The 14,815-nt window shown below is 44.9% G+C and overlaps 1 gene segment (V, D, J or C); it reads left to right on the top strand.

Annotated features, from left to right (window-relative positions):
• The first annotated feature begins 575 nt into the window (after nt 1-575).
• The window catches only part of LOC140422676 (Ig heavy chain C region-like), a 29,531-nt gene continuing 15,291 nt past the window's right edge, over nt 576-14,815 (top strand). Inside the window, 1 exon segment of the C gene segment in view lies at nt 576-674. Within this exon segment, the coding sequence occupies nt 632-674 (43 nt within the window).

Below are 14,815 nucleotides of genomic sequence, written 5' to 3'. Positions count from 1 at the left end.
AACAATCTTCCACTTTATCTCTGTGGACCGACACGCTAAATGTGCCCAGAGAGTTTAAAAGTGTTCCGATCCTCTTTATAAATGTAATGACCAGGACAAGCTGAAATAACTCAGATTCGCTCTTGGAAGAGACAGAGTTTTTTGAACGCGCAGTGAAATTAAATCTCTGTATTTTACAGTTAACAGTCTGCCGCAGTATTTGATACGCTGTGTCTCACTGTGATAACTGGGGCACAGCAGTTACTGTCAATACAAAAAGCCCCTCAGCACCAATTAACTGAGGCTGGCTCAGTGATCGCTTTTACAATCCAACTTTATTTACAGTGAAGTATTATTCATGTCCAGCACTGACAAAATGACAATAATTAATACGGAAATCTGTGACAATTATTCACTCGTTAGTTGGTGATTTCAAGAACATGATCAGATGTTACTCTGAAATATAAAACATTAGGGTCATTTCTGAACAGCAAGCGATCTCCACAAGTACAATTCTAGTTTAATGAAAATGTACCGCGATTTTACCTTGTCTCTGGTTTGTGAATATTTAAAATAATGGTGGATTTCTGTCTATTTTGTGCAGGTCCGGTTATTGTACGGAGCTGCTCAGGGAATGTGACACTGTGACGCTATGGACTACTGGGGACAAGGCACCATGGTGACGGTGACTGCAGGTAAGAATCATTCAATTATTTATGAACTGTTTTACTTGAGTCTTTGTTTTATTTATTTTTCTATTTTAACTATGCATTCGTTCACTGAATTGCGGGTTTGCTGGATTCTGTATTGAGATTTTGTTGTCATGTTTTATGTGATTCTGCTGGAAAAGGAATTATTCTGCCTCTTGACAAAAGGTTCTGCTGAGGGATTCAGTCCCTGGTTGTTATAATTTGATGTTTATTTGCTGAGGATACTGTGGCTGGGTTACTTTAAATACCTAACGCCTGTTAAACAGTTTGGTATTTCTGCAATGTTTAATCTCGGTGACACCTGGTGGCTGCAGATTTTAGCGCCTCCTGCACAAGTGTTAGAAATCCACCCAATATTCACAAAATATGCTGAAGTATCTGTGTCAATTTATTGAACACTTCCCGCGTATTGACAATGCTGATGATATTCTTCCATATTTCTGTTTGTTTTAATTGTTCATTCACTTGCTGAAAGGCGGATTTGGTGGGTTCTAGATATAAATTTTCTTGAAATGCTGTTTGATTCTGTTGAAAGTGTTTGTAGAATTGAGCTGGTTCTCCATGAGACGAGTTTCAGCCCCTCGGTGATGTAATTTGGTGTTTTTCTGCTGAGGAGATTGTGTCTGGGTGATTTTGAATGAGTAAAGTTTGTGAAACGGTTCTGGCGTGTCTATATTCTTTAAACTCGGTGATACTGAGCGTTTCCATGTTTTGTAATTGAATGAAAATAAGACACGTGTTTGAAACTGCTTGGCACACGATTGTGGGTGGAAAACGGTCAGGATTTTAGAGTTTTTTTAAAATTGATGATTGCAGATTAAACTAAGCCACAGTTTAAAATGCTCTTTCCGAACATAATTTGTTCCTGCAATCACAGCCTGGCTTTTCTTCAATGTTCCATCTTGGTGGGATTGATGGATGCAGCTTTTATCTCTCCTGTCAACTGTTTAAATGCGTTTGAAATATGGTCCAACATGAATAAAATATGGTAAAGTTTCAAATATATTTTAGACATACCCCACATCCTCACACTGATATACTGTTATTCTGTATTTCTATTTAGTTTGATAATTCATACATTTGGTGTCGAACTGATTTGCTGGATTCGATATTCAGATGTTTTTGAAATGTTACGTTTGATTCTGTTGAATGTAGAATTAAGCTGCTTCTCAATGAAACGGGTTCAGTCCTTACGGTGAGTTTTGGTGTTTTGCTGCTGAGGAGATGGTGTGTCTGGGTGACTTTGAATAAGTACAATTTGTGAAGCGGTTTTCTGTTTCTACGTTGTTTCTGCATTGTTCAAACTGGGTGACATTGAGCAGTTACACGTTTTCTGGTTATATGTAAAAAGGTTTGCGCGTTTGAATCTTCTTAACACAATTGTGGGGAGTAGACGTGGCCGGTTTCGAAAATAAAGAAAGGAATTAAAGATTTGATAGACATTTTTAAATTTTACCAAATGATTACTGATTAAACTAAACCAGGGCGTCATTAAGAACGCAATTCGTTACTGCAGTCTGAAACTATTTAATTAAAACATTTTCAAATTCGTGAGTAAAATTAATATAACTTAAACAATTATAATGCGGTATTATCACCATATTATCCAAATATGTTTCCATATTAATATCATTAATCATCAATCTCCTTCCACAATTCTGCTGTGCTCGGCACACCATTAGCATGACCGGAAAAGTTTGTAGGCTGGGAATATTTTGTGATTATTTATGAAACTGTTTTAATAATAACATACTGATTCTACAGCACTGTTCAATTACACAAGATATATTTGAATTAATTTTTATTTCCCTGATTACGTTTGCAGTTACTTAAATAGGAGTTTTATATTGCAGTTTGGCAATTTATGTAGCCGGTTATTGTATTATTTATGTGCAGCAGCAAGAATATTATCTCTTCAACATTTGTAGTTGTCTCTAACCTAATCATAAAGAGTTTTCTCAGAGGTGGAAGTCGCTGACAGTGCAGCAATTGTTCTTATGATTTTATCTGAATTGTAGGAATGTTCAGACTGCACAGGGCTGGAGCTTGACAAGTAAAAGCTTGAAATTCAAACAGATTAATTTAATTACAAAAGGAGAATATTAGCTTTGCAAAAAATAATAACATCCTGTTTCGCAGAGCTGTGCTGTACACAATATAACATTATAGAAATAAAACAAATTATACAATCGAAGAATAGATTATATCTGAGCCTCAAGCTTATTTCTTCTTAACTCATAAATTGAACAAGAACATTTCTCCATCATTTTCTCATTATGTTTCAGGGCTGTGGAGGATCTGAATGAATTATTTTCATTATTTTTTGCGCTGATTAATTTGGATCTCCTTTTCTTAAGCAATATTTTCAATAATAAAGTTAATCGAATTGCCTGAATGATTAAATCTCAGAAACACTTTATTGATCACAAACTACCAAGGACTTTATTGTTATATATATAGTTTCGAGTTACAACAGTTTATCAATTCGGGAATACCGCTTTAACAAACAGATGAGATATTACACATGTCTGAATTATTCCATCCGATAATTTGAAGTTTAATGTTTAAGTAATTCCAAATTATTTATCAAATTTCAGGCAGGAGCAGCTTTTGAATTACAGAGAACCATGTTTTATTATTTATATTATAGAGTACAAATCAGCTGACAGGTCAACTAATTGACAATTGGCAATAACTTGCAATGCGACATTAGTACTAACTAATTCAACATAAATTAACAGCTACAATTGAGTAGCATATTGGCGTGTGATATCAAAGCTATTGGAGAATGTTTAATTGTACTGAAAATAATTTAGAAAACAATACATTTATTTGCTCCGGTTGATGAGGTGGCCCGCCTCCATTGTTTTGTTGATTGTATTTAATTAAGACATTGGATCAAATCAGGTAATCAGTTTCCAATGCGAATGTTTCCTGGTTTGTTTATTTCTTATCAAACACTGGATCTCTGTCACAGACATTAAACTCCCCTCAATCTGTTATATTTAATGTCTTCATTCTCAGTGAAAATACATTCTGCCCAGTTCAGACAGAAGAAATAGCTGAAAGGCGAAAGGAGTTTGAAATTAATATCAGTTTAATTTCAAAGAGGTTATTAATTTCATTTGTCGTAAGTTGACCATTTATCAATTAGAATCAAGCGGTTTGAATGATTCGTTCCCCTGTGTTTCAGAGTGAAATTTGACACACTAGGTAGGCTCTCATCCGCACACTGTTTCTCCCTCACACACTCCCTCTCTCCCAGAAACCTGGACTATTCCTCAAACACACAGACACTCCCTCTCACAGAGACTCTCACATACACAATAGCTCTTCAAAAACACACAGTCTCTCTCACACACACACTCGGTCACACGCACACTGCCTCACACACTCATTCTCTTACATACTCTCTGTCTCCAACTTTCTCTCTCTCCAACTCTCCCTCACACACCAACAGACTGTCACGCGCTCTCTCTCATACACAGGCACATTATCACTCACTCTCTCACACACACTCTCTCTTACACGTTTTACCAATCTCACTCACATACACAATCATTCACAGACACACACTCTCACACACATGCACTCTCGCACACATTATCTCTTGCACACACGCTCGTTCACACACATGCCCTGTCACACACATCTCTCCAACAAAAAAACGCTCTCTCACATACAGGCTCTCTCACATATCCGTTCTCTCACACATACACTCTCTCTGACATGCATGCTCTCTCATGCTCTCACACACACATGCTCTCACACACACGCTCTCTCACACACATGCTCTCTCACACACACGGCCTCTCGCTCACACATGCTCTCTTGTACGCCTGCTCGCTCACACATATATCCTCTCTTGCATACATGCTCTCTCATACACATGCGCTCTGATACTCACACTCTCTCGCACACACTCTCTCACTCACTTGCTCACTTACACTCATGCTCGTTTACACACATGCTCTCTCACGCACATGCTTTCTCGCACACTTGCTCTGTTGCACACATGCTCTCACACCTATGTACTCTCCCACACATGCTTTCTCACACACACGCTCTCAATCACATATCTCTCACACTCACGCTCTCTTGCACACACGCTCCCTGACACACATGCCCTCTCACTCACATGCTCTCTCATACACTTGCTCTCTCACATACACACTCTCTCACACACACACACTCTCTCATTCTCTCTTGCACATACACTCTCTCACACACCTCATGCTCTCTCTCGTACTCATGATTTCTCGCACACATGCTCTCTCACACATGCTGCCTCGCAGTCATGCGCTCTCACACACATGTTCTTTTGCACACATGCTGTCTCATGCACACGTTCTCTCCAACACACATGCTCTCTCACACATATGCTCTCTTACACACATGCTCTCTCACACATATTGTCTGTTACACTCACACACATGCGCTCTCACACACATGATCTCTCACACACATGCTCTCTCACATACATGCTGTCTCACTCACATGCTTTGGTGCATACATGCTCTCTCACACACATGCTCTCTTGTGAAAGCACTCTTTCACAACATGCTCTCTCATACACACAATTTTGCACATGCAGTCTCTCTCCTGTGCACACTATATTGCTGCCTCACACACACAGATATCCTCTCGCTCGCACAGATACACACAATCGCGCTCTCACACACAGATACTCTCTCACACACAGATATTCCCTCACACACAGATACTCTCTCGCACACACACTCACGCGTGTACTCTCTCTCTCTCCCACTCTCTTGATCCATCTCTCACAGAATCACACGCATGCATACAGACACATACATAGACACAGACACATGCTCTCAGACACATACCCACATTCTCCCTCACACGCACACTCACACAGACACGCACACACTTTCAGATACACAGGTGAGAGCGACTGAACTAACATCAATAATAATAATCATTATTATTGTCACAAGTAGGCTTACATTAACACTGCAATGAAGTTACTGTGAAAAGCCCCCAGTCACCACACTCTGGAGCCTGTTCGGGTACACAGAGGGAGAATTCGGAATATCCAAACCACCTAACAGGTCGATTTTCGGGACTTGTGTGAGGAAACCGGATCACCCGGATAAAACCCACGCAGACTCCCGGGAGAATGTGCAGACTCTGCACAGGCAATGACCGAAGTGGGAATCGATCCCGGGCCCCTGGCGCTGTGAAGCAACAGGGTTAACCACTGTGCTGCCGTTCCGCCAAATCAAGGCAGCATTGAAACGTGTGACCTCAAGCAGCCCAACCAAAGAATGAATGGATAGGAATCAGGGGAAGAATCTCCGCTGGTTGGAGTCACAACCAGCACCAAGGTGGATGGATTCCATTGCTGGAGGCCAATCAGCTCAGTTCCAGGACATCACTGCGAGACTTCTTCAGGGCAGTGTCCCAGGTCCAACCATCTTCAGCTTGTTCATCAATGACCTTCTTTCCATCATCAGATCTGAACAGGGGTTGATGGCAGATGATTGCACCATGCTCAGCACAATTTGCAACTGTGCAGTCACTGAATAAACCTGTAAATAAAGCAACATGGAGGCTCTATCCGGTTCTGGCTGACAAGTGGTAAGTAACAGTCAAGTCACCCAATTGAAGGCAATGCCCACCTCCAGTAAGAACGGATCTAACCACCGCCCCTTGACATTCACTGGCATTACCATCATTGAATCCCCACTAACATCCTCCTGGTGATTAACATGGACCGGAAAGTGATCTGGGTGAGTCATAGAAATTTTGAGGCCAAAAGAACAGATCAAAGGTGAAAAACCCATCTTCTGACTCCCCAAAGCCTGTCCACTATCTAAAGATCCGCAGCTGAAGCTCATCGTGTCTCCGTAGGCAGCATTTTCCAAACCGATGACAGCGGCCATTTGGACAAGGACAATAGACACATGGGAACATCACCAACTGGAAGTTCCCCTCCTCACCATTCGCCATCATGACTATAAAATATATCACATTTCCTGCACTGCCGCTGGTTCAAAATCATGTATCGGACTCGGGGAAACACCACATGGACTGCAATGGTTAAAGAAGGAAGCTCAGCACCTTCTCAAAGTCAATGAGGGATGGGAGATAAATGGAGGCGGAGCCTCCATCACAAGAATGAATAAACACAACACACTCTCTCTGACACAATATGACAAGACTTTTACGGGCACAAAAATCCCATTTGCAAAATGAAAATCCGTTAAGTCGCAGGAATGTTAATTGTCCCAGTTCTAAATTGTTTTGTGGAAAATGAAATTATATCGGCATTAAAGCAGCTGTCCAGTGATCTACACTGCTGTCTGACTTTACACAGCCGGTGTAACTGAAAGTATTAAAACAGCTACCCAGTGATCTACACTGCTGTCTGACTGTACACAGCCGGTGTTACTGAAAGTATTAAAACAGCTGCCCAGTGATCTACACTGCTGTCTGACTGTACACAGCCGGTGTTACTGAAAGTATTAAAGCAGCTGTCCAGTGATCTACACTGCTGTCTGACTTTACACAACCGGTGTTACTGAAAGTATTAAAACAGCTACCCAGTGATCTACACTGCTGTCTGACTTTACACAGCCGGTGTTACTGAAAGTATTAAAGGAGCTGCCCAGTGATCTACACTGCTGTCTGACTGTACACAGCCGGTGTTACTGAAAGTATTAAAGCAGCTGCCCAGTGATCTACACTGCTGTCTGACTGTACACAGCCGGTGTTACTGAAAGTATTAAAGGAGCTGCCCAGTGATCTACACTGCTGTCTGACTGTACACAGCCGGTGTTACTGAAATTATTAAAGCAGCTGTCCACTGATCTACACTGCTGTCTGACTGTACACAGCCCGTGTTACTGAAAGTATTAAAGCAGCTGCCCAGTGATCTACACTGCTGTCTGACTGTACACAGCCGGTGTTACTGAAAGTATTAAAGCAGCTGTCCAGTGATCTACACTGCTGTCTGACTGTACACAGCCCGTGTTACTGAAAGTATTAAAGCAGCTGCCCAGTGAGCCACACTGCTGTCTGACTGTACACAGCCGGTGTTACTGAAAGTATTAAAGCAGCTGTCCAGTGATCTACACTGCTGTCTGACTGTACGCAGCCGGTGTTACTGAAAGTATTAAAGCAGCTGCTCAGTGATCTACACTGCTGTCTGACTTTACACAGCCGGTGTTACTGAAAGTATTAAAGCAGCTGCCCAGTGATCTACACTGCTGTCTGACTGTACACAGCCGGTGTTACTGAAAGTATTAAAGCAGCTGCCCAGTGATCTACACGGCTGTCTGACTGTACACAGCCGGTGTTACTGAAAGTATTAAAGCAGCTGCCCAGTGATCTACACTGCTGTCTGACTTTACACAGCCGGTGTTACTGAAAGTATTAAAGCAGCTGTCCAGTGATCTACACTGCTGTCTGACTGTACACAGCCGGTGTTACTGAAAGTATTAAAGCAGCTGCCCAGTGATCTACACTGCTGTCTGACTGTACACAGCCCGTGTTACTGAAAGTATTAAAGCAGCTGCCCAGTGATCTACACTGCTGTCTGACTGTACACAGCCGGTGTTACTGAAAGTATTAAAGCAGCTGCCCAGTGATCTACACTGCTGTCTGACTGTACACAGCCGGTGTTACTGAAAGTATTAAAGCAGCTGCCCAGTGATCTACACTGCTGTCTGACTGTACACAGCCGGTGTTACTGAAAGTATTAAAGCAGCTGCCCAGTGATCTACACTGCTGTCTGACTGTACACAGCGAGGGTTACTGAAAGTATTAGAGGAGCTGCCCAGTGATCTACACTGCTGTCTGATCTTACACAGCCGGTGTTACTGAAAGTATTAAAGCAGCTGTCCAGTGATCTACACTGCTGTCTGACTGTACACAGCCGGTGTTACTGAAAGTATTAAAGCAGCTTTCCAGTGACCTACACTGCTGTCTGACTGTACACAGCCGGTGTTACTGAAAGTATTAAAGCAGCTGCTCAGTGATCTACACTGCTGTCTGACTGTACACAGCCGGTGTTACTGAAAGTATTAAAGCAGCTGCCCAGTGATCTACACTGCTGTCTGACTGTACACAGCCGGTGTTACTGAAAGTATTAAAGCAGCTGTCCAGTGATCTACACTGCTGTCTGGCTGTACACAGCCGGTGTTACTGAAAGTATTAAAGCAGCTGCCCAGTGAGCTACACTGCTGTCTGACTGTACACAGCCGGTGTTACTGAAAGTATTAAAGCAGCTGCCCAGTGATCTACACTGCTGTCTGACTGTACACAGCCGGTGTTACTGAAAGTATTAAAGCAGCTGCCCAGTGATCTACACTGCTGTCTGACTGTACACAGCCGGTGTTACTGAAAGTATTAAAGCAGCTGCTCAGTGATCTACACTGCTGTCTGACTGTACACAGCCGGTGTTACGGAAAGTATTAAAGCAGCTGCCCAGTGATCTACACTGCTGTCTGACTGTACACAGCCGGTGTTACTGAAAGTATTAAAGCAGCTGTCCAGTGATCTACACTGCATTCTGACTGTACACAGCCGGTGTTACTGAAAGTATTAAAGCAGCTGCCCAGTGATCTACACTGCTGTCTGACTGTACACAGCCGGTGTTACGGAAAGTATTAAAGCAGCTTTCCAGTGATCTACACTGCTGTCTGACTGTACACAGCCGGTGTTACTGAAAGTATTAAAGCAGCTGTCCAGTGATCTAAACTGCTGTCTGGCTGTACACAGCCGGTGTTACTGAAAGTATTAAAGCAGCTGCCCAGTGATGTACACTGCTGTCTGACTGTACACAGCCGGTGTTACTGAAAGTATTAAAGCAGCTGCCCAGTGATCTACACTGCTGTCTGACTGTACACAGCCGGTGTTACGGAAAGTATTAAAGCAGCTTTCCAGTGATCTACACTGCTGTCTGACTGTACACAGCCGGTGTTACTGAAAGTATTAAAGCAGCTGTCCAGTGATCTAAAGTGCTGTCTGACTGTACACAGCCGGTGTTACTGAAAGTATTAAAGCATCTGCCCAGTGATCTACACTGCTGTCTGACTGTACACAGCCAGGGTTACTGAAAGTATTAGAGGAGCTGCCCAGTGATCTACACTGCTGTCTGACTTTACACAGCCGATGTTACTGAAAGTATTAAAGCAGCTGTCCAGTGATCTACACTGCTGTCTGACTGTACACAGCCGGTGTTACTCAAAGTATTAAAGCAGCTTTCCAGTGACCTACACTGCTGTCTGACTGTACACAGCCGGTGTTACTGAAAGTATTAAAGCAGCTGCTCAGTGATGTACACTGCTGTCTGACTGTACACAGCCGGTGTTACTGAAAGTATTAAAGCAGCTGCCCAGTGATCTACACTGCTGTCTGACTGTACACAGCCGGTGTTACTGAAAGTATGAAAGCAGCTGCCCAGTGATCTACACTGCTGTCTGAATGTACACAGCCGGTGTTACTGAAAGTATTAAAGCAGCTGCCCAGTGATCTACACTGCTGTCTGACTGTACACAGCCGGTGTTACTGAAAGTATTAAAGCAGCTGCCCAGTGATCTACACTGCTGTCTGACTGTACACAGCCGGTGTTACTGAAAGTATTAAAGCAGCTGCCCAGTGATCTACACTGCTGTCTGACTGTACACAGCCGGTGTTACTGAAAGTATTAAAGCAGCTGCCCAGTGATCTACACTGCTGTCTGACTTTACACAGCCGGTGTTACTGAAAGTATTAAAGCAGCTGTCCAGTGATCTACACTGCAGTCTGACTGTACACAGCCGGTGTTACTGAAAGTATTAAAGCAGCTGCCCAGAGATCTACACTGCTGTCTGACTGTACACAGCCGGTGTTACGGAAAGTATTAAAGCAGCTTTCCAGTGATCTACACTGCTGTCTGACTGTACACAGCCGGTGTTACTGAAAGTATTAAAGCAGCTGCCCAGTGATCTACACTGCTGTCTGACTGTACACAGCCGGTGTTACTGAAAGTATTAAAGCAGCTGTCCAGTGATCTACACTGCAGTCTGACTGTGCACAGCCGGTGTCACTGAAAGTATTAAAGCAGCTGCCCAGTGATCTACACTGCTGTCTGACTTCACACAGCCGGTGTTACTGAAAGTATTAAAGCAGCTGCCCAGTGATCTACACTGCTGTCTGACTGTACACAGCCGGTGTTACTGAAAGTATTAAAGCAGCTGTCCAGTGATCTACACTGCTGTCTGACTTTACACAGCCGGTGTTACTGAAAGTATTAAAGCAGCTGCCCAGTGATCGACACTGCTGTCTGACTGTACACAGCCGGTGTTACTGAAAGTATTAAAGCAGCTGCCCAGTAATCCACACTGCTGTCTGACTGTACACAGCCGGTGTTACTGAAAGTATTAAAGCAGCTGTCCAGTGATCTACACTGCTGTCTGACTGTACACAGCCGGTGTTACTGAATGTATTAAAGCAGCTGCCCAGTGATCTACACTGCTGTCTGACTGTACACAGCCGGTATTACTGAAAGTATTAAAGCAGCTGCCCAGTGATCTACACTGCTGTCTGACTGTACACAGCCGGTGTTACTGAAAGTATTAAAGCAGCTGTCCAGTGATCTACACTGCTGTCTGACTGTACACAGCCGGTGTTACTGAAAGTATTAAAGCAGCTGCCCAGTGATCTACACTGCTGTCTGACTGTACACAGCCGGTGTTACTGAAAGTATTAAAGCAGCTGCCCAGTGATCTACACTGCTGTCTGACCGTACACAGCCAGGATTACTGAAAGTATTAAAGCAGCTGCCCAGTGATCTACAGTGCTGTCTGACTGTACACAGCCGGTGTTACTGTAAGTATTAAAGCAGCTGCCCAGTGATCTACACTGCTGTCTGCCTGTACACAGCCGGTGTGACTGAAAGTATTAAAGCAGCTGCCCAGTGATCCACACTGCTGTCTGACTTTACACAGCCGGTGTTACTGAAAGTATTAAAGCAGCTGCCCAGTGACCTACACTGCTGTCTGACTGTACACAGCCCGTGTTACTGAAAGTATTAAAGCAGCTGCCCAGTGATCTACACTGCTGTCTGACTGTACACAGCCGGTGTTACTGAAAGTATTAAAGCAGCTGTCCAGTGACCTACGCTGCTGTCTGACTGTACACAGCCGGTGTTACTGAAAGTATTAAAGCAGCTGTCCAGTGAGCTACACTGCTGTCTGACTGTACACAGCCGGTGTTACTGAAAGTATTAAAGCAGCTGCCCAGTGATCTACACTGCTGTCTGACTGTACACAGCCGGTGTTACTGAAAGTATTAAAGCAGCTGCCCAGTGATCTACACTGCTGGCTGACTGTACACAGCCGGTGTTACTGAAAGTATTAAAGCAGCTGTCCAGTGAGCTACACTGCTGTCTGACTGTACACAGCCGGTGTTACTGAAAGTATTAAAGCAGCTGTCCAGTGATCTACACTGCTGTCTGACTGTACACAGCCGGTGTTACTGAAAGTATTAAAGCAGCTGCCCAGTGATCTACACTGCTGTCTGACTGTACACAGCCGGTGTTACTGAAAGTATTAAAGCAGCTGCCCAGTGATCTACACTGCTGTCTGACTATACACAGCCGGTGTTACTGAAAGTATTAAAGCAGCTGTCCAGTGAGCTACACTGCTGTCTGACTGTACACAGCCGGTGTTACTGAAAGGATTAAATCAGCTGTTCGGTGAGCTACACTGCTGTCTGACTTTACACAGCCGGTGTTACTGAAAGTATTAAAGCAGCTGCCCAGTGATCTACACTGCTGTCTGACTGTACACAGCCGGTGTTACTGAAAGTATTAAAGCAGCTGTCCAGTGAGCTACACTGCTGTCTGACTGTACACAGCCGGTGTTACTGAAAGTATTAAAGCAGCTGCCCAGTGATCTACACTGCTGTCTGACTGTACACAGCCCGTGTTACTGAAAGTATTAAAGCAGCTGCCCAGTGATCTACACTGCTGTCTGACTGTACACAGCCGGTGTTGCTGAAAGTATTAAAGCAGCTGCTCAGTGATCCACACTGCTGCCTGACTGTTACACAGCCTGTGTTACTGAAAGTATTAAAGCAGCTGTCCAGTGATCTACACTGCGGTCTGACTGTACACAGCCGGTGTTACTGAAAGTATTAAAGCAGCTGTCCAGTGAGCTACACTGCCGTCTGACTTTACACAGCCGGTGTTACTGAAAGTATTAAAGCAGCTGCCCAGTGATCTACACTGCTGTCTCACTGTACACAGCCGGTGTTACTGAAAGTATTAAAGCAGCTGTCCAGTGATCTGCACTGCTGTCTGACTGTACACAGCCGGTGTTACTCAAAGTATTAAAGCAGCTGCCCAGTGATCTACACTGCTGTCTGACTGTACACAGCCGGTGTTGCTGAAAGTATTCAAGCAGCTGCCCAGTGATCTACACTGCTGTCTGACTGTACACAGCCGGTGTTACTGAAAGTATTAAAGCAGCTGCCCAGTGATCTACACTGCTGTCTGACTGTACACAGCCGGTGTTACTGAAAGTATTAAAGCAGCTGCCCAGTGATCTACACTGCTGTCTGACTGTACACAGCCAGGGTTACTGAAAGCTGATCAATGTGGAGAATCAGGACAGGATCGATGCAGAGGAAGAGGAGGAGGTGGGAGTGGTGGAGCCGAACGGAGGAGCCCCCAGCTCGGCTGTGGACAACTGGCAACAGGAAGCTGAGCCTGAGTGGAAAATCAGCCAGAGAAATGTCGTCCTAATGGGCTGGGAGCACCTGGGAATGATCACTCACCCACACTCACTCACTCTCACTCACTCACTCTTACTCACTCACACACATCCTGTTTCACCCACCCTCACTCACTCACCTACCCTCACTTACTCGCCCTCCCTGAATCTCTCTCACCCACCCACCCTCGCTCACACTCACTCACCCTCTTTCCGCAACCCACACTCACTCACTCTAACTCTTCAACCCTCAATCAGACACCTTCACTCACACACACTCACTCACGCATTCTCACACACAGACTCTCATACACACTCACTCACACCCTCACTCACACACCCTCACACACACACACTCATACACACTCACTCACACCCTCACTCACACACCCTCACACACACACCCTCACATACCCTCACTCACACACCCTCACTCACACACCCTCACACACACACCCACACTCACACACTCTCACTCACACACCGTCACTCACACACCCTCACTCACACCCTCACATACTCACCCTCACTCACATAACCTCACACACACACCCTCACTCACACACCCTCATTCACACACCCTCACTCACACACCCTCACTCACACACCCTCACTCACACACCCTCACTCACACACCCTCTCTCACACACACACCCACACACACCCTCACTCACACACCCTCATACACCCTCACTCACACACCCTCACTCACACACCCTCACTCACACACCCTCACTCACACACCCTCACTCACACACCCTCACTCACACACCCTCACTCACACACCCTCACTCACACACCCTCACTCACTCACCCTCACTCACACACCCTCACTCACACACCCTCACTCACACACCCTCTCACACATCCTCACTCACACACCCTCACTCACACACCCTCACTCACACAGCCTCACTCACACACCCTCTCTCACACACCCTCACTCACTCACCCTCACTCACACACCCTCACTCACACACCCTCACTCACACACACTCACACACACACCCTCACTCACACACCCTCACTCACACACCCTCACTCACACACCCTCACTCACACAGCTCACTCACACAGCTCACTCACACACCCTCACTCACACACCCTCACTCACTCACTCTCACTCACACAACCTCACTCACACACCCTCTCTCACACACCCTCACTCACACACCCTCACACACACACCCTCACTCACACACCCTCACTCACACACCCTCACACACACACCCTCACTCACACACCCTCACTCACACACCCTCACTCACTCACCCTCACTCACTCACCCTCACTCACACACCCTCACTCACACACCCTCACTCACACACCCTCACTCACTCACCCTCACTCACACACCCTCACTCACACACCCTCACTCACACACCCTCTCACACACCCTCA

Source organism: Scyliorhinus torazame, chromosome 5 (assembly GCF_047496885.1).
Source record: "Scyliorhinus torazame isolate Kashiwa2021f chromosome 5, sScyTor2.1, whole genome shotgun sequence".
Lineage (NCBI taxonomy): Eukaryota > Metazoa > Chordata > Chondrichthyes > Carcharhiniformes > Scyliorhinidae > Scyliorhinus > Scyliorhinus torazame.
Note: the sequence above shows the minus strand (reverse complement) of the source record. Positions and strands in the feature narration are given on the sequence as shown.